Here is a 25,855-nt window from a genome sequence, read left to right on the forward strand (position 1 = left end):
ACGGGAGAGGCCACAACAGTGAGAGGCCCGCGTACCGCAAAAAAAAAAAAAAAAAAGAAACATAGTCTTGTGGTAGATGCAGACAGTAAAAAGTAATAATACTCAGTCTTCCAAGCTCAGCTTCCTATGGAAACCAACGTTAACATGCTGATGTATCCCTTCACAGTGTTTTGTAGGGATACTCTGTTTTGAAAATGGAGACAAATATATGTATCTAAAGTGTCACTGTGTATTTACAGAAAGGAATTATATCTATTAACTGCAACTTATTTTTTTAACCTAACGATATACAGTCTCCCTTGTCAATACCAACATCTAGAGGCATTAACCAATGCACTTAGATAAGAGAAATCAATTACCAATATAAGAATGAGTAAAGAAGAAATAAAAGTATCTCTATTTGTAGATAATCTGATGCTATACCCAGAAAACCCCAGAAAATCTATGATAAAACTAACTCAAGCAAAAATGAATATAGCAAAGTAGAGGTCAATATTTAGGCAGCCATCCCCCTCCAATGGATATTTATAATTGTTTCCTTTTTCATGTGTGTTACTGTTATAGTATTTCCTTGTACTTGTATCTCTTCTACCATCTGGTGATTTTATTTCTCTCTAGCAGTTTCCTGGAAGTGGGTTTGCTGGGTCAAAGGGCATACACATTAAAATTTATTTATTTTTTTTTTTGCGGTACGCGGGCCTCTCGCTGTTGTGGCCTCTCCCGTTGCGGAGCACAGGCTCCGGACGCGCAGGCTCAGCGGCCATGGCTCACGGGCCCAGCCACTCCGTGGCATGTGGGATCCTCCCGGACCAGGGCACGAACCCGTGTCCCCTGCATCGGCAGGCAGACTCTCAACCACTACGCCACCAGGGAAGCCCTAAAATTTTTATTAGCTGTTGCCACATCATTTCCAAAACCATGGAGCAATTCATACGCCTACCCAAAGGAAAGGAGTCTGCTCATTCCCCACCAGATTTTTTCAGTCTTTCTATTTGTTTGCCAATCTAATGGACAGAGGTGGGTAACTTGTTGTTTTAATTTGCATTTCCCCACCACCTTGTCAATGTGCAATTATCGGTGTTTAAATCCTTGCCAATCTGATGGGCAAAAAAGGGCATCTGGCTTTACGGGCATTTCCCTGACTACTGTATGAGACATCTTTTAGTGTTACCAGCCATTTGCTTTTCCTCTTTGTGAGCTGCCTGTTCATGACTCTTAATGTCTTTTTAGAGACAACTCCTTATCTTATTGAATCCTGCCATCAGTGCTGGAAAGTTGGTATTATTAAATTCATTTTGCAGGTAAAGAAACTGAGGATCAGAAAGGTGAAGTCACTTGTCATAGACACACAGCTGGTAGATGGCAGAGCCAGCAAAATGGAAACTTGGTCTGTCTGCTTGCAAAAGCTAGTGCATAAAGCACTGACACGTGCCGGCATGGATTGCTTCTCCAGGAAAGAGTAGTTTCTCTGCTGCCGTTTCCTCCATACAGATGCTGCAGGGGAGTCTGTGTAGATGCAGAGGGGAACTCTCCTTGTTTTTCTGGGAGCAGCTCTGGGCTGGGTATGGGAAGGCTGCACTTGCCAGTATGGGCAGCAGGTGGCAATGTTGGGGAAGGTTTCTCAGCTAGGGACTGGAGGCTGAGGTGCAGAACGGCCCTCAGACCTGGTTGTGGGCATGTGAGGCTATGCAGCTTCTTTCGAAGAGTGATTTGGTAGAAACTATCAACATATAAAGTACACATTCCTTTGATCCTGTACTTCCACTTCTTGGAATTACCCCACAGAAATGCTTGCATGTGTCTATGGATCCACAGATATTCATTAGCATGTCACTTGTTTTAGCAAATCCTAAAAACAACCTAAATGTCCCCCGTAGTAGCTGATAAAATAAATTATGCTTTCACACAAAGGAAAGCTATGCAACTGTAGAAAGTAATGGGATATACTGCTATAGGCTGAAATCTACTGTTATGAAAAATGTGCAGAACAGAGGGTATGGGGGTGTGTGTGTGTTTGTGTTTAAATGTGGGAACATTTATAGATATTTGCCTCTGGGAAAGCTGAGATGGGATGGAGAGAATCTCACACCCATTTGAACTCTTAGAGTTTCTTTCTTTCTTTCATTATTATTGTTGTTGTTGTTTACCATTTACATGCATTATTCCTCCTCTGCTTTTAGAAATGTAAACATTTTAAAAGAAAATTGACCCTTTTGGAGACCCTTAGACCACTGAGTCTGGTGCTTCTCATACAGGAGGGAGTTGGGGGGCAGTAGGGAGTTAGAGCCCCAAGCTAAGCATACTGCTTCTTTCTGGAATAATCATTTCACTGGATTATTATTATTTAAATATTGTTTGGGGGAAAAAAAGCATTCTTATATTAAAGAATCACAGGGTCTAATGCAAAAATCAAATGCATTTTAAAGGTAAAACACAAGGCTTTAAAAAAAAAAACATGTCTCCACTGGGGGCCTCTCTGAACGTACCCTCAGGTCTCCAGTGGTCAGAGGTGTTTCCATGCCTAGTCCTCTTGCTTTACAAATGGAGAGACTGAGGCCCAGAGATGGACAGGGCCTCAACCAAGCCCACACAGCATGGGAGGTCTGACATCAAACCTGTTTCTCCTGCCTCTGACCAAGTTACCTGTCACATGAGCCGGCCAGTTCTGATTCACAGCGTTGAGTCATTACACTGGGGCTGATGAATAATACCTTATAAAAACGGCAGGATGGGCTTCCCTGGTGGCACGGTGGTTGAGAGTCCGCCTGCTGATGCAGGGGACACAGGTTCGTGCCCCGGTCCAGGAAGATCCCACATGCCGCGGAGCGGCTGGGCCCGTGAGCCATGGCCGCTGAGCCTGCACATCCGGAGCCCGTGCTCCACAGTGGGAGAGGCCACAACAGTGAGACGCCTGCGTACTGCAAAAAAAAAAAAAAAAAAAGGCAGGAATGTAGCAAGTACAACTGACCAAACCCCTGCCAGTACAGAGTGTGTTCTGTGTGTGATCTTTCTGAGTCCTCCTAATGATCCTGTGAGCCAGGTTGCCTCCATTTTACAGATGGGGAACTGAGACTCAGAGATACAAAGTGATTTGCCCAAGATCATCCTTCTAGGAAGGGGCTGAGCTGGGATTTCAACCTGAGTCTCTATGGCTGCAAACTGGGTGTTCGTTACCTCACAATTTATTATTATTTCTTACTTATAGAAATACAACATGAATATATTCTCCTTGGACTAATAATTTACTAACATTCATTAAGCTTTGTTTAATAATATACCTAATGTTTATTAGGCCTGTGCTAGGCATCCCTCTTTGGACTTTATATGTTAATGCATTCAATCCCTGTATAACCCTATGTGATGAGTACTTTTACCTCAATTTATAGGTAAGAAAAATGAGGTGTTCAGAGGTGAGGTGCCTTGTTCAAGGTCAGGCACTCTGCTCCAGAGTTTGGGCTGTTAACTTGGCTCCCCGGCCTCTTGTGGAAAAAAAAATCAAATATTACAGAAAAGGCAAATTCTCTTTTGACCACACTCCCTCTACATCTATCACCAAGGTAACCATTGTTATCAATTTGGTGTTATCCTGCTAGAATAGTGCTATCCTGTAGAAATAGAATGCCAGTCATATATGTAATTTTAAATTTTCTAGTAGACGCATTAAAAAAAAAGAAGAGGTGAAATCAATTTTATAAAATATAAATCAATTTTTTTAAATATAAAAAATATTATATTTTTTCTTTAACCCAGTATATCTAAGATATTAGCATTTCAGCATGTAATTAGTATAAAAATTCTTGCGATATTTTACATTTTGTTTCTCATGCAAGACTTGAAATCTGGGGTGTACTTTTTACTCATAGCATGTCTCAGTTCCAGGCGGCCACATTTCACGTACTCAGTAAGCACATGTGTCTTGTGGCTTCCTTCCTGGACAGAGCAGTTCTAGACCCTTCTCCACATGGTAAAATACAGTACGAGCCCCAACTATACTCTGATCTAAATACACAGCAAACCCTGGTTTTCCCAGTGGGAAAGTTTTTTTGTTTTGTCTTGCTTTGTTTTTTTGGTCAACCTAAACATGGAAATAATTAGGAATGGAAATGAAATAACGTCTCCTTATTTATTTATTTCGGTACGCGGGCCTCTCACTGTTGTGGCCTCTCCCGTTGCGGAGCACAGGCTCCAGATGCGCAGGCCCAGCAGCCATGGCTCAGGGGCCCAGCCGCTCCGCGGCATGTGGGATCTTTCCGGACCGGGGCACGAATCCGTGTCCCCTGCATCAGCAGGCGGACTCCCAACCACTGCGCCACCAGGGAAGCCCCGATGTCTCCTTACTGATTTTGTTGAACCTCCCTCGTTAAGCTCACATGTTATATAAACTAACCGTTTAGAAATGTTGCTTTCTTCCCATGCTCACATTTCAGGAATTGGCTTATTCAGACTCCACCTTTGACACCTGCGTCTTCCCCATCAGCGGGATCCCAGGTGGAGTCACCAAACTCAGTTTTTCAGAACCCCTCTTCTTCACTCCCGATCATCTGTTTGAAATACAGAATGAGCTTTTTGAATCTGTAAGTCTATGAATCTGTGATCTTTCGCTGGAAATGTTTTGCAGGGATGGGGGTGGTGCCAGATTTTGAATATGTTTCACGTGGTTCAAACATTGAAAATATAAAATAGTAACAGTGAAAAGTCTCCCCTCCCTTCTTGTCATCCCTCCTTCCACCCAATTCCCACTCTCCACAATTGGCTGCTTTTATTAGTTTCTCGTGGATCCTTCCAGAGTTCCTTTACGCAGATACAAGCAAATGTGCTATATTCTTGTTTTTCTCTTTTGCCCACAGTGCATAGTAAACACACTGATGTAGACACTTTGCCTTTTTCTAACAAGGTAGAGTAGCAATAGCTAACTCTTGTGTAAGATTTCGTGTATCCTGCACTGTTCTAAGAGCTCTCCAAATGTTAAGCAGATTTGATCAAATTACTGCTATATTTTTTTTTACTTGTTTTTTTGCCAATCCAATTTTTTATTATACACCACCATCTTTGGCTCATTTGCCAAATGACGTTCACATATCTTCCTGTTTTCTTAGTGGTGGTAAAATATATATAACATAAAATTTACCATTTAAACCATTTTAAGTATAAAATTCAATAAATAAACTTCACAATGTTGTGTAGCCGTACCATTATGTATTTCCAGAAGTTTTTCATCATACCAGAAGATCTGTATCCATTAAATAATAACGCCCCATCTCTCCCTCCCTCCACCCCTATTAACCTGTATCCTACTCTCTGTCTCTATGAATCTGCCTCTTCTGAGTACCTCGTATAAGTGGAATCATGCAATATTTCTCTTTTTGTGTCTGCCTTATTTCACTTAGGATAACGTTCTCAGGATTCATCCCTGCTGTAGCGTGCATCAGAATGCCCTTCTTTTTAAGACCGGATAATATTCCATTGTATGGTTATGCCACCTCTCATCTACCTATTCATCTGTTGATGGACACGGGTTATTTCGACCTTTTGACTATTGTGAATAATGCTGCTATGAACATGGGTGTATACAAGTATCTGTATGATGTGCAAATATTTTCTCCCATTCTGTTGGTTGTCTTTGCATACTGCATTGCTTTTGAAAGTCATCCTTAAAAGCCGTATTTACAGTGACATTCAAGACCTGCACTTGTGCTGTCAGACCTTAAAAAATGCCAGTCATTTCTAAATCTGCGTTAAATTTCCCCTCCTTTTTTAAAAATTTTAATTTAATTTTGATTCTTTTCTCTCTTTTTTAATTAATTAATTATTTGTTTTTGGCTGCATTGGGTCTTCGTTGCTGCGCGTGGGCTTTCTCTAGTTGCGGCGAGCAGGGGCTACTCTTCGTTGCGGTGCGCGGGCTTCTCATTGCGGTGGCTCCCCTTGTTGCAGAGCACAGGCTCTAGGCACGTGGGCTCAGTAGTTGTGGCTCACGGGCTCTAGAGCGCAGGCTCAGTGGCCATGGCTCACGGGCTTAGTTGCTCCGCGGCATGTGGGATCTTCCCAGACCAGCACTCGAACCCATGTCCCTTGCATTGGCAGGCGGATTCTTAACCACTGCGCCACCAGGGAAGCCCTTTACCTCCTTTTGTTATCAATCTCATCAGATCGGTCCTGTAAGTAAGCATCTAGAACCAGCATCAACTGAGGTGGCTTTAGCACCTCCTGCACCCTGCACCCTGCACCCACCTGTTTAAAATCTCCGTGTGCCTGGGCCGCACCCCCAGAGATTCTGATGAGATTGGTGGGGGTGGGGTGGGGACCTGAGCAGCCAGAGATTTAAACCTGCCTGGTGATGCTCCAGTACCTGAAAATTTGGGAAAGAGGAAAATCATGTATTTCAGATAACAATTGGCCTCACTGGTTTAAATTGAGAAGTATGTCACCTGAAAGTGTCTAGAGGTTGAAGAAAAGCATAGGGAGCATATTATTTGAAAACGTAACTAATGCACTTGAATAAGTGTCGCCTACGTTTTACATCCTGTAACGTGCAGCCTGGTTTAGAGCCACTGGGTGGATGGACCTTCCTGAAACACTGCTTTGTGGCTCAAAAAAGTCAATGAGAGAGTTTCTAGTACTTTGGAATTTTGTAGCAATCCAAGCGACTCCCCCTTTTCCAAGGAGTGATTTTGGAACAGCCAAGTCTTATATTTGCACATACATATATGTCAATACAGCATCATCTTGTAGCATTAATACAATAAATAAATAAGCATCTGACTTTATTCCTTCAATGGTCTGCCTGTGTAGGCCCGGTGAGGGCTGGACATAAAGAACTTCCTCATTGGTTTTCACTGCTTCACCGTTTTCCAGAATGTAAACACGCCATCGTTTATTTAATGGTGTTTACTGGTGATCCGTGAGCCAGTTTAACTTGAGATGCTTTTGTGGCCTGTGTGGTGATTAAAAATTTCTTACTGAGATGCTAACTTTAAAACACATGAGAAGATTTCCCCTGAACATCTGGATTTCAGTTTCTTCTAGAAACCCAGGCTCCCTGGCTGGGCTGGGCTGGTCGGTGAAGCTGAGTGGAGCCACCCGACCCTCCCGTTGGGCCCCTTCCTCTCCCTCCTCCCTCATTCACTTTACCTGCCTTTCCTGCAGGTAGTTGAGTTTGAGACCCCAGACCAACCTGTCCCCTCTTGGTGGTCAGTTCGGTTGTTACCCCTGAGTGACGCTGTGCTGAGTGTGCTCTCAGGGTCTCCCCACCCACATGGGCTGGTATTCCTCTGGGATCAGACCCCAGGAAGGGAGAATGTGGCTCCCTGTTTCCTGCCCCTCCCCCTGCTGTGCTGAGAAGCCCATTCATTTAGCAAATGTTGACTGAGTACTTCCTCTGGGCCAGGCCAGCATTTAAGGGCTGGGTCCCTGTCGCCTCTTTCCCACAGGAACTCCCCATCCCCTGGGGTGACACCTGGAAGACCCTTGGCCTAATGGGAGGTCAGGGCTGGGTGACCCTGGGCTGGAGGTGGATCTGTAACCCTCATCCTCTGTGCTCCGTCCCTGCAGGGGATAAGGACCAGGTGTGCAGGGTCAAAGGTCGCCTGTGGAAGCTGTTGTCCCCAGCCAGGCTGGCCACTCGGGCCCACCGGAGCAAATGGCTGGAGAGTTACCTGCTGCACCTGGAGGAGATGGGCGTGTCGGAGGAGATGCAGGCGCGGGCTCTGGTGCTGCAGCTCTGGGCCACACAGGTGGGTGTGTGCAGGTGTGGACGTGAGGCTGTGCATATGAGTGCTTGTGTGTCGTGTGTGCACTCATGTGCGTGTGTGCCATCAGGCACACTTAGGCACATGCCTGCGAGCACGTATGCATGTGCCTGCATGGGCGCTCACATCCTGGTGCATGTAGGTGAACATGAGTGAGAGTGTGCCACTGTGAGTATGGCTGTGGGTAGGTGCGCACACACCCAGCTGTCTGCCCCAGTTCCCTGACTCTCTTAACTGTCGAACAGGATCATGAACAGGATCATTCATTCGATATATATGTTTTTAATTTGGAAAAACATCAAACTTACAGAGAAGCTGTATGAATAGTTTAATGAACTCATATATACTTCACCTTGATTCCCCAATTTTAAACATTTGACCACATTTGCTTTCTCTCTGTCTCCTACTGTGCGTATCTTATTGAACCATTTGCAAATTAGTTGCAGACATCATGATTCTTTGCCCCTAATTACTTCAGCGTGCATCTCCCAGGAGCAAGAATATTCCCTTACATCATCATTTGATCAGCACAGTGATCAAATTCAGGACAGTTAACCCAGATACAGGATCATTATCTAATATACAGTCCACATTCCAATTTTGCCAGTTGTCTTAATAATACTCTTTTTTTTTTTTTTTGCGGTACGCGGGCCTCTCCCGTTGCGGAGCACAGGCTCCTCCGGACGCGCAGGCTCAGCGGCCATGGCTCACGGGTCCAGCCGCTCCGCGGCATGTGGGATCCTCCCGGACCGGGGCGCGAACCCGCGTCCCCTGCATCGGCAGGCGGACTCCCAACCACTGCGCCACCAGGGAAGCCCTTACTAATACTCTTTATGGCTCATCTTGGTCCAGCATCCAACTCAGGATCACACACTGCATTTAGCCATTCTGCCTTTTTAGTTTTCTTTGATATGGAACAGTTTTGGCGCCTTTAGTTGTTTTTCGCGACCTTGAGATTATTGAAGTATGCAGACCAGTTATCTTGAAGACTCATTTAAAAGTTCCACTGAGTACTTACCATGGACCTCAAAGACCCTGCTCTGTGTTGCTTCTGTTTCAGTCAGGGGCCGGGGTGGGGCAGACATCAGGGAAAGAGATATAGGGTGATTTTAGATGCTGATAGGCAGGATATAAAACAGGGTCATGACTAGATAGGTCCTGGGGGTCTACTCTGGCCAGGGTGGCCTCTCTGAGGAGGAGATGACTGAGCTGAACCCTGGATGATAAGAAAGATCTAGATTTGGGGACTTGGGGGAAGATGTGGGGATAGAGTATTCCAGGAAGGGGAGGTGGTGGCCATGGAGATGAGGAAGAAGTGGATAGATTCTGGAAACCAAGGGAAGACAGGGCCAGTGAAGCTGGTGAAGGACTAGATACTGGAGTGAGAGAAAGCAGGGCTGAGGATGCCGCATCTCCAGGCCTGGCTGCTGCCCTCGCCCCAACCGTGAGCCCCTCCTTCTTTGGGCCCCACCTCGGCAGTGACAGTTACACAGGCTGACATTTCTGGGTAATTCCTCTCCCATTGACTTACGACTTATTTTTAGTTTTTTCCCAGAGCCATTAACTGTCCTTGCAGGCAGAGGCTGGGAAGGGTTGGGGGCTGGGTTTGATCAGCAGTTGGGGCCCCATTAGTGTCTAATAACATATTTATGGGCAGTGACTTGGGACTCCAAACTGTCCCCATAATCCCCTATGGAAATGACCTCTGTCAGCAGAACCGGATGCTGGCCTAGGGGCTTGAGTGGCAGCAAGCCCGGCAAACAGACTTTGGCGGGGCCAGGAGAACTGGGCAAGAGTTGGGGTCAGGGTGTCCTCTGAGATTGAGTTGTTGGCAGCGTCCAGAATTCAGGCAGGTGGAAGACCCTTCAAGATCTCGAGTCTTTTGAGAGTAGGGCCAAGAGGCTGGGTATCCCAGTGGTTTGGGGCACAGGCTCTGTGGACAACCTGCCTGAACTTGGATCCTGACTTTACCACTACTTGGCAAGTCAGTCCCTTCTTAGTGCCTCGCTTTACTCCTCCATAAAATAGAGACGGCAGGACCTTCCTCAAGGCGTTGTGGGGAGGATGAAAGGAAGCAATCCATGTAAAATCCTGTAACTGTGCTTGGCAGGTAACTAGTGCTCAATAAACATATTCAAGAAATACTTAGTGAGGGCCCACTGTGTGCCAGGCACCATTCTAGAAGCTGGGAAGAGGGCAGTGAGCAGAACAAAGACCCCTGCCCTTAAGGAGCTGACATCGTGGTGGGAGAAGACAGACAATTACTAAACACGTAAGTATGTAAAATGTATTACAGATCATAAGTTCTGTGGAGAACAGATAAAGCAGGGAAAGGGGATGGCGGCAGGAGCGAGGAGGGCCTGCTTTTTTGAGTGGTCAAGGAAGGCCTCACCAAGAGGGTGACATCTGAGCAGAACCTCAAAGCAAGTGAGAGAGTGAGCCATGTAGCTGTGTAGGATGGGGGAGGGGGTGGGCAGCAAGTGCAAAGGCCCTGAGGTGGGGATGAGGGTGATGCGGCAGGGAGGTAGCAGGAGCCAGACCATGCAGGACCCTGTAGGCCATGGGGAGCACTTTTGGCTCTTCCTCTGAAATGGAAACCCTTTAAAGGCTGTGAGCAGAGGAGTGACATGGCCTGCCTTCTGCTTTAGAGGGGTCATTCTGGCTGCATTGCTGAGAATAGACTGTAGTGGGGGGAGTGGAGGCAAGGAGACCAGGGAGGAGGCCACAGCAATATCCAGGCAAGAGAGGACGGTGCTGGACCAGAGGGCAGAAGGGAGAGGGATTGGCTTCTGGACATATTTCCAGGTAGAGTCAACAGGCTTTGCTCTTGGATGGGACATTAGGAGAAGATGTCAACCAGGATGACTCCAGGCTTGGGCGTGAGTAGCAGGAAGGCTGAAGTTGAGGAAGATGGTGGAAGGAGTGACTTCTGGGGGAGAAAGTCAGGGGTTTGTTTGGGGCATGTTGAGTTCTAGGTGGAGAGCAGGCAGGTAGGAGCGCCTGGAGAAAAGAAGAGTCTGGGGTCCAGGGTTAAGGTCCAGGCTGGACATGTTGGGCGGTTGACAGCGCAGAGATGGTTGTTCAAGGGTGGATGGAGAAGCGGGCCAAGCCCTGGGCCTCTCCAGCGTGGGGGTCGGAAAGATGAGGAGAGCCAGCAAGGGAGACGAGGAGCCGCCAGGGAGGGGAGCTCGGAGGGAGCGCCACCCAGAGGCCGGCTGCAGGAAGTGTTCCAAGGGGTTGAGAAATGGTAGCTGGGATTGCTGTTGTCAGATCTGAGTGAGGAGTAATCATTTCAAAAGATACTGTTGAGCGCTTAACCCTGTGCCAGTCACCCGACTGAGCACTTTACAAACATCATCTCACAGGATCCTCGAAAAGGCTCCGTGAGTCCAGAGCCCCAGACCTGGGGTCTAGGCTGATGGAGGGGTCAGGGGGTCTCCAGCATCCAGGGGCTAGAGGAGGGCCTGGTGGGCTGAGATCCAAGGTCCAGGCAGGGGAAGAGGCTGGCTCCTAGGGGACGTGGGCCGGGTTGGGGTGGGCTGAGTGGGCGGAGGGAGGAGAGCTCCCAAAGGCCTGCCCCTGCGGGCCCATCATGGTCCGGGCTGCTCTCCCAGCTCTGAGCTGTCAGGCAATGGGTGGCTCTGCTGACCACGGTAGTGCTGGGACTGACACCGCTAACTGTCGCGGCCCCACCAGTCAAGTTTCATTCTTCTCTTCCTTCTCCACGTCTGCCTTGGCCTCAGCAGCCATGGCTGCAGGAACTCCTGGGTGGCCCTGAGTGAGGGGAGGCGGACTGTGGGAGCTGCATGGGCACGGGGTTTACAGATGCTCAGCTGCTCCGTGGACATGATCGCGATCGTGATCGTGGAGGCACTGCAACGTGAGGATGAAAAGCAAAAGCAGTGTTTCGAGTGAGACAGGCTCGGGTGGAATCCCAGCTCTGCCACTGACTAGTTGTGTGACCTTGAATAGATCACTTCACTTTTCTGGGCTTCAATTTCACCATCCAAAAGGAGGAGGTAATAAGAATAATAGCTGTGCACAGAATTGGGTTTTTCCCCTTCAGTAGTTTCATTTTGAGATAATTATAGGTTATAGAAGAGTTGCAAAGATAGTACAGAGAGTTCCCAAATACGCTTCGCCCAGCTCCTCCCAGTGTTAACCTCTTACAGAACCACCGTGCATGTGGGAAAACTAGAAATCAGCGTTGGTACATTACTATTAATTGAAAGTCCATACTTTATCCAGACTTCCCCAGTTTTTCCACTACTGTCCCTTTTCTCTTCCAGGATCCAATCCAGGATCTACTTTGCACTTAGAGTATTCTTTTATTCCCTTAGAAAAAAATTTTAATCACAAAAAAATGAAAATAAATGTAATCTGTGATCTCCCACCCCTCACCTCTGTGTTCTCTCACGCCTCAGATGGGCTTTCCCAGGTGGTGGCAGCAAAGGCCACCAGCAGCTCTTGGCAACTTGGCAGTCCCCATGGAGGAGGGATTCTTTCTCCCGTGAATTCCAGCACAAACCCCAAGTCTGATACCCACTGGCCCAGCCCAGGTCACCTGTCCCCTCTGAGTCCGTCACTGACTGAGTGGCCCAGGCTGGGGTCACATGGTCACACCTGAGACCTGGAGGGGGTAGTTTCGCCCCAGACAATCCACTGGACTTCACATGAAGTGGAGGTAGTTCTCTGAAGGAAAATGGGCTGCTGTTACCCAAAGGCAGGGGAGTGGTGCGGGGCAGGCAGGGCTGCAGGTGTCCCCACTCCAGTTGACTGACAGTGCGGAGAGGAGGCCACAAGGTGGCGCACGTGAGCCGCTGAGCACCGGGTCTGGCTCACAGTGCGCGCCCCCTGGAGGTCAGATACCGTCGTTCACAGAAAAGGTAGAACAGAGCACAGGCGCTGCTGGGTGGTGGACTTTTGCTGCAGTGAGAGGGAGGGAGATTAGACAGAAGTGTCCTCGTAAACTGAGGCAAGGTCCTGTGGGAGAACACTCAGCTTCCAGGGTAGTGGACTAAGGATCTCATGGCTGTGTGATCATACACACATGCACGCTCACACATCAGTGCAGCTGGGCGGAAAGCAGTCTTCGTCACTTCCCTAACTTGCCACAGCTTCTTCCTGAAAGCAAAGTTAACCGAGCAGCCTTGTTTCCCACTCCTGCTTTGTAATTAATGAGTGGTGGCCCGCATCTGACCATCTGGGCAGGTAAAATGGCCTTGGCACTGAGTTAACCCAAAGCTGAATTATTTATCGCCTGCATTCCCCTGGCTGTTTAAGTGATGGACAGCAAGTGACCTTGCTTGTTTCAGCCGGACCTGAGGCTCTGGAGGAAATCTCAGAGAGAGTCCAAGGCCTCCATCGGTTCTCGAACCCGAGGGAGGGGCTGGTGAGAGAGGGAGACCACTTCTGAACACTTACCGTGTGCTCAGCCTGTGGGAGTCGCTCGTATTCCTTGTGGCCGACCCAGGAGTGGGCACGTATTTATTCCCATTTTACCAAGAGGGAGGTTCTGAAACCCAGAGAGGGGAGTGGCTTGTCCAGGGTCACAGGAAGTGGGCAGCTGGGATTTGAACCCAACTCTGCCTGGTCCTGGTCCTGGTCCTGGGCTGTACCAGCCCACCTCCAAGCCTGCTTTGGAGGTCCCCAGCCCAAAGGAACATAGATGTTTATTTGACAGATACCACTGAGCCCCCCACAATCTGCTGGGCAGTGGGGAGGGACTAGGGCATGCTTAGTTTTCCTTTTCAGTAAGAAGGTGTGATAACGGTGCCTGCTTGATAGGAAGATTGAATGAGGGCACCTGGCACCTCTAAATTCATGGCAGCTAAAGAGAAAGAAAATCTGTTTCACCATCATTGATGCCTTTGTGCATTTATTTTCTGCCTCTCTCCCCTCCCAGCTTCTGTCCCAGAGGAAACCTCAGTTGCCAGGTTCTTGAATCTCCTTCTAGAGATGGTCTGTGCTTCCTCATATATATCCCTCTTTAAATGTACACACAAATGGTAGCACGATGAGGCCCCGTCCCGCATCTTGCTTCAGTGCATCTTGGCTACTGTCCCATATCGGCACGCACAAAGTCAGCTCCTTTTTAGCAACTTCCGGTGTCATCATCCTATGGATGGGTCATCCTTTATCACACTGATCTCCTATTGAGGTTGCTTCCAATCTTTCCCTGTTACATCAGCACCGTGAGAAATATCCTTGTGCAAAGGTCCTTTCGTCCATGTGCAATAGCGTCTGTCATTGAATTTCTGGGTAAACATGATATGTGATGACTCCTTAATATTCCATTATTAAGATTGGATAAGATAGTCATTTATGGTAGACAAAAATCTTCCTCCAAATCGAGGTTAATTGGTATTCCAACCATATCTAGAGTTCATTTAAGGATACCCCATCATATCTTAGCCACATGCTGAATACCGGAGTATTAAAATATTGAGCCAAGGCTGAAGTCTTGGGGCAAGAAATTTTATCCGTTTTCCTAATTATTTACCTATTGGGAAGTTTTACATAATTTTTGTTCAAGAAACTAATAGCTTTCACAGTCATCATTGATTATTGCTGCTTTGCTATATATGCACACAATACTCAAATGTTTGAAAGCAAACGTTCAGATTTTGTACCAGTTTCTTATTATTGCATAACAACCAACCACAAAAACTCGGTGGCATACCTTGATGAGCGTTTATTTAACTCACCTGTCTGTGGGTCTGCTGGGAGTCAGCTGGTCTAGACCAGGCTCGGCTGGACAGCTCAGCTCTGCTCCGGGTGTTTCTCATCTTCCTCTTGGGACCAGCCAGCTAGCCGGGCAAGTAGAAACCCACAAGGTCTCTTAAGGCCTAGACTTAGCACTGCTGTTCTGTCAATTCTGCCTCGTTCTATTGGCCTAAGCAGGTCACATGGCTCAGCCCAAATCCAAGGGGCTGAGGAAATACGCTCTGCCCCTTTAATGTGAGGAAGTGCAGAGTCACACGGTAAGAAGCATGCATGCAGGGAAGGTTGGGGAATTGGGGCTAAGGATGCATCCATCCTCAGATGTTAACAGTAATCTTAACTGATATACTTTGTACTGACATTTTCGCTGATTAGCTATGGAGGTTTCCTGTGTGACCTCAGATCAATGATTTTGCTCAAGGTCAGGGATGCCAAGAGTGGCCTTGAAGCGGGCATTGGGCTAGGCCAAAGCCACCAAAGCATATTTGGGCCATGTCCTGAGGCCGAAGATGGACATGGGTCCTCAGGAGTGGGAACCCAGGCCTCCCGGCCCCAGTGCCTTGGCCCAGGCTGTGTCCGTGGCACAGACTGGTGAGCTCCCAGCCCAGCTTTGCGCTCTTGATGCTGTAACGGGGGCGCCTTCTCGTTTCAGGGGAACATGGGTCCTGCCGCCTTCTGGGTCCTGCTCTTCCTTCTCAGGACCCCCGAGGCCCTGGCTGCTGTCCGCGGAGAGCTTGAGCCTATGCTCTTGCAAGTAGAGCAGCCCATTTCGCAGATGACCGCCCTCCCACAGAAGGTTTTGGACAGCATGCCTGTGCTTGGTGAGACAGTCAGACCCTCCAAGACAGCCCCAAAGGCCAGGGCATCATGGGCCCCCAAGCCCGCCCTCCCCGTCATGGGTTCCCAGCGTCCAGGGTCCATCGGTGTCCTCTGACCTAGGGTCCCCCTGGGCCTCCTATCTTCATAGACCTGGCATCTCCATGCCCTGGTCTCCACTACCCATGTTTCATGGTCTCAGTGGGAGATTTTTTGTTGCAAGTGGCAAAACACTTAACTTAAATGGGCTGAAGCAGAAAAGGGACTTCACATGGGGCAGGTAACTAAAAAGTCTAGAGGGACTGGCTTCAGGCACAGGTAGATCCAGGTGCTTTAGCAATGCCATCAGGTCTTTGTCCATCCTCAGCCTCATTTTCCACTGGGTTGACTCCAGTCTCAGGCTGGCAAGATGGCTGCCAGTGGCTCCGGGCTGATGTGTTCCCAGCTCTGGGAGGGTGTGCTTCTCTGCAACGTTCCTACCCAGAGCCCCAGGAATGTGTCTCTTTGGCTCTCTTTGGGTCGTGTGCCCATCTGGAGCCAATCATGGGTGCTCTGATTAGCCAATCACAGCCCAATCCCAGGTGTTGGGAGTGAAATCAACAGCCCAACCCCTGAGAGTGGGGGAGGGGATGGTCCCCAGAAGAAAGCAGGGAACTGTTTCCAGAAAGGGAATGTATGCTGGGCAGGCAGACACAACCAATATGGACGGCCCTGCTCTTTCCCTAGCCTCCTGGTATCTCCCTGGAAGATACCTTCCCTCACAGCTTCTTTTAGGGTCAGACCCAAACCTTCATGTCCAAAGTCTCTGAAGACTGCAGCAATCACATCTCATCACTTCGCCATTTTGGGTCTTGCTTTGCGATGGTGGGCAAGTCATGCACCCTCTCTGAGCCTTCCCACCTGCCTCTGTAAAATGAGAGCTGGGGGTGGCATTCGAGTGGGGAAGAGGACAGTGCTGAACCCCCCTTTTACCTGCCCTGTGCAGACAGCGTGCTGAGTGAGAGCCTCAGGCTCACCGCTGCACCCTTCATCACCCGCGAGGTCGTGGTGGACATGGCCTTGCCCATGGCAGATGGGCGGGAATTCACCCTGCGATGCGGCGACCGCCTCCTCCTCTTCCCCTTCCTGAGTCCCCAGAAGGACCCGGAGATCTACACAGACCCAGAGGTAAAAGGCATACCAGGGGCTGTGGGGGAGGATGAGTGGCTTCAGGACCTGTCCTATCTGAGTGGCAGCCAGTTCTGCTCTTTGTTTGCTGTGGAACCTTGCCCCGATCACTTCATCTCTCTGTATCTCTGTTTCCTCACCTGTGAAACGGACCTCAGAATAGCACCCGCCTCACAGGGTTGTCAGGAAGATTAAATGTGATCATGTAACCAAGATCTTCATAGCACCTGGCACACACTAAGCGCTTTGCAGGGGACAGCTGGGCAATTTTTCCTGTTTTCAGAATGTTATAATGTCAGCTTCCCAGCACTTTTACCTCTCCCTGGAATTTGAGATGGGGCAAACTTTTACAATTTCTAACAGATTTGGATGCTTACTGTGTGCCAGGTTCTGTGCTGTGCATCCATGCCTCCATCCAACCATCCATCCAACCATCCATCCATCCATCCATCCATGCATCCATCCATCCATCCATCCAACCATCCATCCATCCATCCATCCATCCATGCATCCATCCATCACCTCACTCTTCCACCTGTCTATCCACTGGTCCATTCACCTATCCTTCCACCCATCCTTCATTTAGCACCTACTCTGTACAACAAAGCCCTATGCTCAGACACAATCTTCACATTACCACTCTACAATGTAACCAAAGGAAATTGGCATTCTCTTTTTTAAAAATAATTTTCATTTCTTTTATTTTAAGTTGCAAAAGTAATATATACTTATAAGATAGAAATATAGACATATATATTTAAAAGTAAAAATTTGTCTTCATTCCACTTCCTCTCCAGTTCCACAGGGTTCTCTAACAGTGGTTGGGAGTGTGTCCTTTAGATAATATTTATGCCTTTACAGACATACACACAACACACTCACACACATATGAATAGGCAGGTGTGTAGTACAGGATCACGCAATACATGTTATTCCAACACTTTCTTTTTTCATTCAACAACCAGTCCTTTTATTATTTTTCTTAATTAATTAATTAATTTTTATTTTTGGCTGTATTGTGTCTTCATTGCAGTGCGTGGTCTTCTCATTGTCGTGGCTTCTCTTGTTGTAGAGCACAGGCTCTAGGCGTGAGGGCTTCAGTAGTTGTGGCGCGCAGGCTCAGTAGCTGTGGCGCGCAGGCTTAGTTGGTCCACGGCATGTGGGATCTTCCTGGAGCAGGGCTCGAACCCATGTTCCCTGCATTGGCAGGCAAATTCTTAACCACTGCGCCACTAGGGAAGCCCTCAACAACCAGTCTTAAAAGTTCTTTCCATGTCAGCACACACAGACCAAGCTCAACATTATAAAGAGCTGCCATAATTTTTAACCAATCCCCTATCAGTTGGGCTTTACATTATTTCCAGTTTTTCTCTCTTATAAACAAGACTGTGATGAACATCCTCATACATTTTTCTTTGTCCATGCCTATTTTGGGGGTGGCATCAGAAAGGGACCTTCTTCCTATTTCAGGTATTTAAATACAACCGATTCCTGAACCCTGATGGATCAGAGAAGAAAGACTTTTACAAGGACGGGAAGCGACTGAAGAATTACAGCATGCCATGGGGAGCAGGGCACAACCAGTGCCTGGGGAGGGGTTATGCCATCAGCAGCATCAAACAGTGAGTACCGGGCACGGGGAGCCGAGTGCCTCATAAATTCGCCTCCCTGGGCCCCAAGGGCCTTGGCCCTCGGATCACAAACAGATTGGACCAGGGGTTGTGACATCCGCCTGTCCTTCTGTCCAGCTGGGTAACCTTCTGTGCCTCTGTTTCCTCAACTGTAAAATAGGAGTACTGATCATACTACATCCCAGGGGGCGTCGGGACAAATGAAGTGGACCTTTCTAGGTACTTTAGCCACTGCCTGGCTCATTGTAGGTATTTGATAAAAGTTATTATTTGTGATTACTAATATTACTATTATTAATGTTTAGGCATTATGCTAGTGAATGGGCACATTACATTAAGCTTTTGGCCTCAGCTTTCTCAACAGTAAAATGGAGATAATAATACAGTTGGTTCTGCTCTAACGCTTCATGCGCATTGCTAAAAACCCCCGCACCATGGGAAATCACAAAGTAAAAAGCACAGGATTGTGGGGGAAGTAGGGCTGGGGCCCAACCCTCAAAAACTTCACCAGTGACACACACACAAAAAGATATGCACCTAGGAAAATACAGTAGTATAGGTTTACACATGTTAAATGGAATAAACAGAAATACCTAAGTGCTCCAATAAATACGGTGCTTTACTTTGAAAACGACCTGACGTTTGCCATGCAAGCGGGCATTGGATGGAGCTGTGAGTTACGATGAAGGAGGAGGAGGGTTATCTGAGGTCGGACGCCTGAAGGGAATGGTGTGGGTCACCACCCACTGGCGTGTGCGTTTTGTGAATTCCTGCTCAGCTTGGTTCAGCTGGGTGCAGTTTTTCATTCTCCCAGTGTTTCTTGCAGATGAAATGACCACAAGCAAATGTGAAATTTGTGTTACGCTTCATTCTTGCCCTAATAGATCAATCCCACTGGAACAAATGCACATGTTCAAAACAAGTGTTGCAGCAGAACCGACTGAAGTTCCCACTCCATAAAGTTTTTGGACAGATAAAAAGAGATAATGGATATGAAATGCTTAGCACTGTGTCTGGAACATAGTGTTCAATAATTGAGCTAATTTGTTATTATTTTAATCTCAGTTAATTGTCATGATACCTGCCAGCTGGTCAGTCTATCACTGACTCCAGAGGTCCAATCATTCCTCACGGTCAGGCACCTGGTGAGTGGAGGTGCCAGGATCCAAATCCAGGTGTGGGTACAGATACCTTCCACCCCCCACCCCACCCATATAAACTCACCCTCTACCATCCTGCAGCTTCAGAGCTGGAATGGATACATCCCACCTTGTTGACCTTCTTTGACCAGATGGGGAAACCGAGGCCCCGAGTGGGAAGAATCACACGCCCTTAAGAGGCAGAGCCCAGGGACTTCCCTGGTGGTCCAGTGGTTAAGACTCTGTGCTTCCACTGCAGGGGGCATGGGTTCGATCCCTGGTGGGGGAACTAAGATCCCATGGCCAAAAAACAAAAGGCAGAGCCCAGGTGTGCACCCAGCTCTCCTGCCCAGAACGTTGACATTGCTCTGTCCTCATCTTCCCTCTTTTTCACTCGTTCAATAAGATTAAAGAATCCCTGCCATGCATTCTGTCCAGCATTGGGCATCTGGTTCGCCGTGGGAGCGGGTGGTAAGGTCCAGAGTAGTAGAGGATCCAGCCTGACCTTTATTAACACAGGTGGTGGTAAGATAAGGCAGGTGGAACCCGTTCACATCAGGTGGGGCTGCCACCACATTTAGGGGCCCACTGATTACATCATCACATGGTTTGTGTACTTACTAGGACAGCTTTCCAGAAGGTGGCAGTAAAGAGTGCCTGCCTGCTCTTGCAAAGTTGGTATATTCTAACAGTTTTCCCCAGACAGCAGTAAGGTATCTGGAGGGAGGGGTGCCTGCTTCTGATCTCACAGAGGCAGCTGTGGCTCGGCAGCAGCCCAGACGAGGCAGACGGTTCCAGGAGTTTGGTGGGGGTCTGGGCTGCGTATGGTGGGAAGAATCAGGAAGGGTCACTGTCCGTGTTAATCACAAGCTAGGCTGTGCTCTGCTGTGTCAAACGACCTCCAAGTCTCAGTGGCTCGTATAACAAAGGTTTAGTTCCCACTCACACAACGTTGGCTGTGGGTTTGGGGGGGCTCTTCCCCTCCGTGCAGGGACTCAGGGGCCAGGATCTTCCCATCTTCCCACTCCGTCATCTCAGCATGGAACCCACACAGCTGCCAGGCAGTAGAGAAAGCTGGAGAGTCAGGCACTGGCTCGGAAATGCTTTGATGTGGAATTGACCCACGTCGCTCCTGCCCACAGGCCGTCAGCCAGGACTCGGGAGCTCCTGGGCTGGTGAGCAGGAAATGCCTGTGCTCTGCTCTCGCGCCCTCCTTCCCCACTTTAACCAAAGTGAGAGCTGGGGTGAGACCCAGGAGGACGCCATTGCTTTCCTGCCTGACTCCAAACAGGCCTCCCACTCTCCCCCTTCACGCCTTCAACACTGTCTCTCTGCAGATTCGTGTTCCTCGTGCTGGCGCGCTTTGACCTGGAGCTGATCAGCCCGGACGTGGAGATGCCCTTGTTTGACCTCAGCAGGTACGGCTTCGGGCTGATGCAGCCAGAACACGACGTGCCTGTCCGTTACCGCATCCGGCCTTGAGCTCCGGGGCAGATGGGACTCCACGCACCCAGCCTGACCCTAGTCGCCCAACGTTCTGTGCCTGCGTTTGGCCTGGGTACAGAGCTTTGAACACCCAACGGTGCCAAGCGTTATCCCTTCCCTACTGTTTTTCCTAGAAGGCTGTGTCTGGGGGAGGGGAAAGTAGGGGAGTGAAGAAAAGACACCAAAAGCTCTGCGGATTATCCACTGCAAAGGTTAAGTTCCAAAACGAGGCTCTTTCCGCTCCCAGCCCCTCTTGCCCCTCTCACCTTTAGGATACCCACTAAAGCTCGGGCAGACGGGGCACAACTAGGAGACCCCACTGCTCTGCCCCCAGCCCCCACGGGCTGCCATCCAAGGCCCTGACAGTGGTGCCGTCCAGACCCTAACCAGTCAGAGCAGATGCTGGCCACTAAAAGGCCATGTGGGCCTAGCAGTGCGTCTGTTGAAATAAACTCTGTCCCCAAATTTTTATTAAACTACCTAAAGCCAAAGAGTCTCTTACAATATCTGCTTTCCTAGGCGCCCCACTTGCTAGACACTTCCCCCATCTCTCCGTTCACACCGATCCTTGAGAAAATGCTGGAGGGTTTCCCGATGCTGGTGCATCCCCAGTGTGGAGTGGGGGCAGCCTCCAGATGATGGGCTCTGAGGACCAGGCTTCTGTGCGTTACGGTTATGGGCTCCAGACGGGGTGGGTGTTCCCAGCGCTGGGACTCAGGCAGGGAGTTAGCAAGACACAGCCCCGACTGGATGGCCCCAGTGAAAGGAAGCGTCCAGGGCTCCTGGGACTGGTCAAGCCAAAGAAGAGGAGGTGTTGGTTTCCTACATTCTAGCTTAGAAGCTCCAGCTGTGGGCACCGTCCAGATTGCAGGCCTGTTTTGTTTGTCCTACATTTAAAAAAAAATACATTAGTGTTATCTTGTCATCTTTGGGAAAGTTGATTCAAAATGTCCAGCTTCTCTTGAAAACTTGAAAGATCTGTCCACACTGGGCCCGTATTCCCAAGGGCAACCACTGGCCAGAGCTCAGTAGCAGCTGTCTCCCTACTGGGGGCCTGTGGGCTCTGGTTCACCAGGATTTCTACTTGGTCTGCTTTTCTAGTCACAGTACCTCCTGTCCCCCAAAGACACCCAAGTTTGAGAACCCTGTTCCTTCTCTGAGAGGTGATATTGCAGGAGGTGGTGGGAACCCGCTGATTGGTTCTCAGACCAATGGTCCATCCTATCCTGGGTGCACCACCCTTTGATCAAACAGATCAGTGATGAAAACTTGCCTTTGCATCAGCTTTAGGAAAAAAAAAAGATCAAAAAGAAAAATTGCCTGGAAACTTTTATTATGATGACAAGTATTAATATTAGGTCCTGTTTATTGAGGACCCTCTAAATGCCTGTGACAGGAACAGTAGATATAGTATTTCTACTTTTCACGGCATCTCTGCAAAGAGAGGATGGTTATGCCCTCTTTATAGTTGAGGAAATGGGCTCAGAGAGGTGAAGTGACTTGCCCAGAGTCGCACAGCTTGTAAGCTGATAGAATTTTGCAAACAGACTTACTGTCCCAGTAGCAAATGCTAGATGGGTGGCTCTGTGCTCTTTGGGCTCAATGGGGTGGTGGACCGGCAGTTCTGTTTGGCATCAGAGAGCTGACAGAGCCAGAGACACCCATGGGTGGATGCATCTCATGAGATGTGGACACGCATACACACATATAGCTAGGTCCCTGTAGCTTTAGCTGGAGCGAGAAGAGAGGACCTGAGATCTCTCAATGTTCCAGGGGCTAGTCTCTTCTCAGGGCGGCACCGGGGCTTGGGGGCTTCCCTGGCCCTCAGCCTCCAGGCGGCCCTAGGATTCCCAGACAGGCACTGTGATTGGCAGGAGGCGGGATATCCCCAGGGAAACCCATCTTCACGCCTGGGTGACCCCCACTGCCTCCTGCTTCTTAACTCTGCAGGAAATCAGGGCTGGCAGCCTCCTGTGGGAGGACGGAGCCAGTTTCCATGGCAACCCTCAGCTGCCTCTTCCTTCCTGGCTTGGAAGGGAAGGGAGGAGGCCGCAGAAATAGCTCCAGGAAGATCTCTTGTACGTGGCTGCTACCCTGGTGTGCTGGGGAAAAGCCCTTCTGATTTCCCCCTTCCAAATCAGGGCTGCTTTGTCACTGAGACTAGATTCTCACCTGTGTTCAAAAAAGGGCCTTTTCCCTTTAAAGGTGACACCTAGGAGCCACAATCATTAGGAAGAGACGATTCTCCCACCAGGCAGCTCCAGCTGGTATCAGAGATATTGAAGTACAGCTTGGGAGACAATGCTTTAAACCCACCTTTGTTTCAATCTTTATTATTTTTTCTCCCTTCTTTTAAAAAATAAAGGCTATAGAGAAAAGAGGGAGAGATGAGTGGGTTAGCTCCTTGCTACAGGTTATTTAGGAAGGTACCCAGATGTCGTTGTATTTCTTCATACCTTGTTTTAGAATCACAAAATTGCAGGACCTATGTCAGAAATATTCTTAGGTTGACCTAAGGGAGTGTTTCTTTACCATCATCGTGATTATTATTTTTTGCTATATTTTGTATTGTTATTTACCAGGTATTTTCCTTTAAACAGTCTCATTTTTTAAACTTAAATTTGTTTAAAAAGGGGGCTTTTTTTCCTCTGCCGGTAACTACATGTATCGCTTGCTGCCAGAAATAGAAAGTGACTGAAAAAGAAATCTGCTGGGGAGGGGTCCTCTGTGCTGGTGTCACCAAGGCTTGGAGCCTGAGCTCTGTCTCTTCTCTGTTAGAAAATGAAACAAACACATGTTTGAGTGGCGTTAAGGCCACGCCAGCACCACCCTGAGACTCTGTCCATGACAGTCACGGGGTGGGGGGAAGGGAGAGAAAGAGGAGTAGGCTGCCCACCACATGGGCGTGCATTACGCCTGGTGCGAGGGCTGCCCAGGGTCATCTCCTGCCACCAGTGGGTCCCGCCCACAGTGAGCTGGGGACATCCCACCTGCCCATTCTCCAGGTGGAAAAACAAGCTCGGAGAGATGACTCGTCTGGCTCAGCGTCACTGATTTGTATGTTTGTTGTTTCTTAAAGACGGTGTTTGGTGAGTAGCAGTGATTTTTCCACCTTGCTGTTTTAACAAAGAATTCTATTTTTATATAATATTGTCGAGTCGAAATGTGCTGAAATACATTAAATCACCCTTGTTTGTGGAACTGCCTCTGAGTGTGATTCAGATGGAGAGTTGGCTGTGTCCAGAATAGCGAGGTTAGTGCCTGGGAAGGGAGCACAGAGTCCGTATGCGCCTGGCTCTGGGACAGGGCCTTTCGTGGACAGAATCAAGTCGCACCTCCAGCCACCCTCCAGATCATATATTATTATCTGCATTTTTACAAAGGAGGAAACTGAGGGTCAGAAAGTGAAGTGGCTGGCCCAGGATCTTGTGGTTAATAAGTAGTAGACACGGGATTCAAATGCAGGCCTCCCTGCTTCCTGAGACCGTGTTCAGGATCTTTCTATCAACAATCCTCCTGATGGCAGAGGAGGGACCGGGTACCCTTAGCGGATTTTGGGGAAGAGGCTCACAGCCCAAAGTAAGGCAAGCAAAAAAGTGTCTTACAAGTTCACTAAATGTTACCTATCCTTCATGCAGATATATGCATTTATTTTAATATTAAAAAGAAGAGAAGTTTTTTTTTTTTGTGCCACACCGCACAGCATGCAGGATCTTAGTTCCCTGACTAGGGATAGAACCCAAGCCCCCGGCAGTGGAAGCTCAGAGTCCTAACCACTGGACCACCAGGGAATTCCCAGGAAGAAATGAATTATATTAGCTTTGGGAAAAATTGAAAAGGGAAAATCATTTTTTTCTCTCAAATCTTTGAGTAAAAATAATGTCCTGGTACTCCCCTGGTGGTCCAGTGGTTAAGACTCTGTGCTTCCACTGCAGGGGGCACAGGTTCCATCCCTGGTCTGGGAACTAAGATCCCACCTGCCGCTCAGCTTGGCCAAAAAAAAAAAAAAAAAAGTGTCCGGAGGCAAATGTCCTTCATCTGTGGGGGGCCATGGAGGCACAAAGTAACACAGCAACATTTTATACATTAAAATGTTTACATTCAACACAGCAGACATTTCTTTCTCTCTCATGCAGATGCAGGAGATCAGAGGTGGTGTGGCATCTCCACAGTCACCAGGCCTCTTCCTTTGGTCCCTCCAGCATCTGTAACCAGTGCTTTCCACCTCAGGGACCAGTGTGGCTGCTTGAGCTCCAGCCATTTTGTCCACATTCCAGCCAGCAGGAAGGGGAGAGAAGGAAAGAGGGGAAAAACCTGTTTCTATCCCATTGGTCACAATTTAGTCACATGATACTCCTTACTGCATAGGAGGCTGGGAAATGTAGTCTTTCTCTCCAGGAGACCAATATGTGCCTGCAGAAGGGCACTGCACCCCAGCTTGACAAGTGCTGCATTATGCTCTTCTGTTTACCAGTCATGGTCTGAGCCGCATGCAGGGCCAAAGGGACAACACTTGGCTTTTCTGAGCCATTGACTTTCTATCAGAGGTCTGCAGCTCCAGGACTTTGACCTTTCAGACCCCTGTACTATAAAAGTCAAGAGAAAGACTCCAGAGTTTTATTTTGCCAGGTAAGGACATTAAGAAATACATTTGTCATTTGCTTCCACTGTCAATCTATGAAAGGACATTTGAATACCCCTAACACAGAAAGGTAGGTTCCATATCAGAATTACTACAACCACTCAAGAGTTGGTATTAAATAGCTCGAAAGTGGAAACAACCCAAATGTCCATCAGCTGATGAGTGGATAAACACAATGTGGTATATTCATACAATGGAGTACTGTTTGTCAACAAAAAGGAATGAGGTACTGGTACATGGTACAGTATAGATGAATCTTGAAAACATATTCTGAGCGAAAGAAGCCAGTCACAAAAAGCTACGTATTGTATGGTTCCATTTATGTGAAATGTCAGAATCGGTAGATCAATAATGACAGAAAGTAGGTTAGCAGTTTCGAGGGGTTAAGGGGCGGGAGGTATGGGGAGAAATAAAGAGTGACTACTAAAAGGTATGAGGGGCTTGTCATGTATTGTGCCCAGTTTGGAGGCTCTGAACACAGCAGAAACGGAGACCTCAGAGGTTCTA

At 48.3% G+C, this 25,855-nt stretch overlaps 1 protein-coding gene across 5 annotated transcripts in view; it reads left to right on the forward strand.

Moving 5' to 3' along the window:
- The window catches only part of PTGIS (prostaglandin I2 synthase), a 45,285-nt gene extending 24,088 nt beyond the window's left edge, over positions 1-21,197 (forward strand). For all 5 annotated transcript variants that reach the window (XM_060124487.1, XM_060124485.1, XM_060124486.1 and 2 more), the window contains 5 exons: positions 7,549-7,730; positions 15,121-15,289; positions 16,270-16,451; positions 17,922-18,073; positions 20,559-21,197. In XM_060124487.1, the coding sequence (XP_059980470.1) occupies positions 7,549-7,730; positions 15,121-15,289; positions 16,270-16,451; positions 17,922-18,073; positions 20,559-20,703 (830 nt within the window). In that variant the 3' untranslated portion in view covers positions 20,704-21,197. The remainder of the gene's footprint in view (positions 1-7,548; positions 7,731-15,120; positions 15,290-16,269; positions 16,452-17,921; positions 18,074-20,558) is intronic.
- The last annotated feature ends 4,658 nt before the right edge of the window (positions 21,198-25,855 follow it).

Source organism: Lagenorhynchus albirostris, chromosome 15 (genome assembly GCF_949774975.1).
Source record: "Lagenorhynchus albirostris chromosome 15, mLagAlb1.1, whole genome shotgun sequence".
NCBI classification, from domain to species: Eukaryota; Metazoa; Chordata; class Mammalia; order Artiodactyla; family Delphinidae; genus Lagenorhynchus; species Lagenorhynchus albirostris.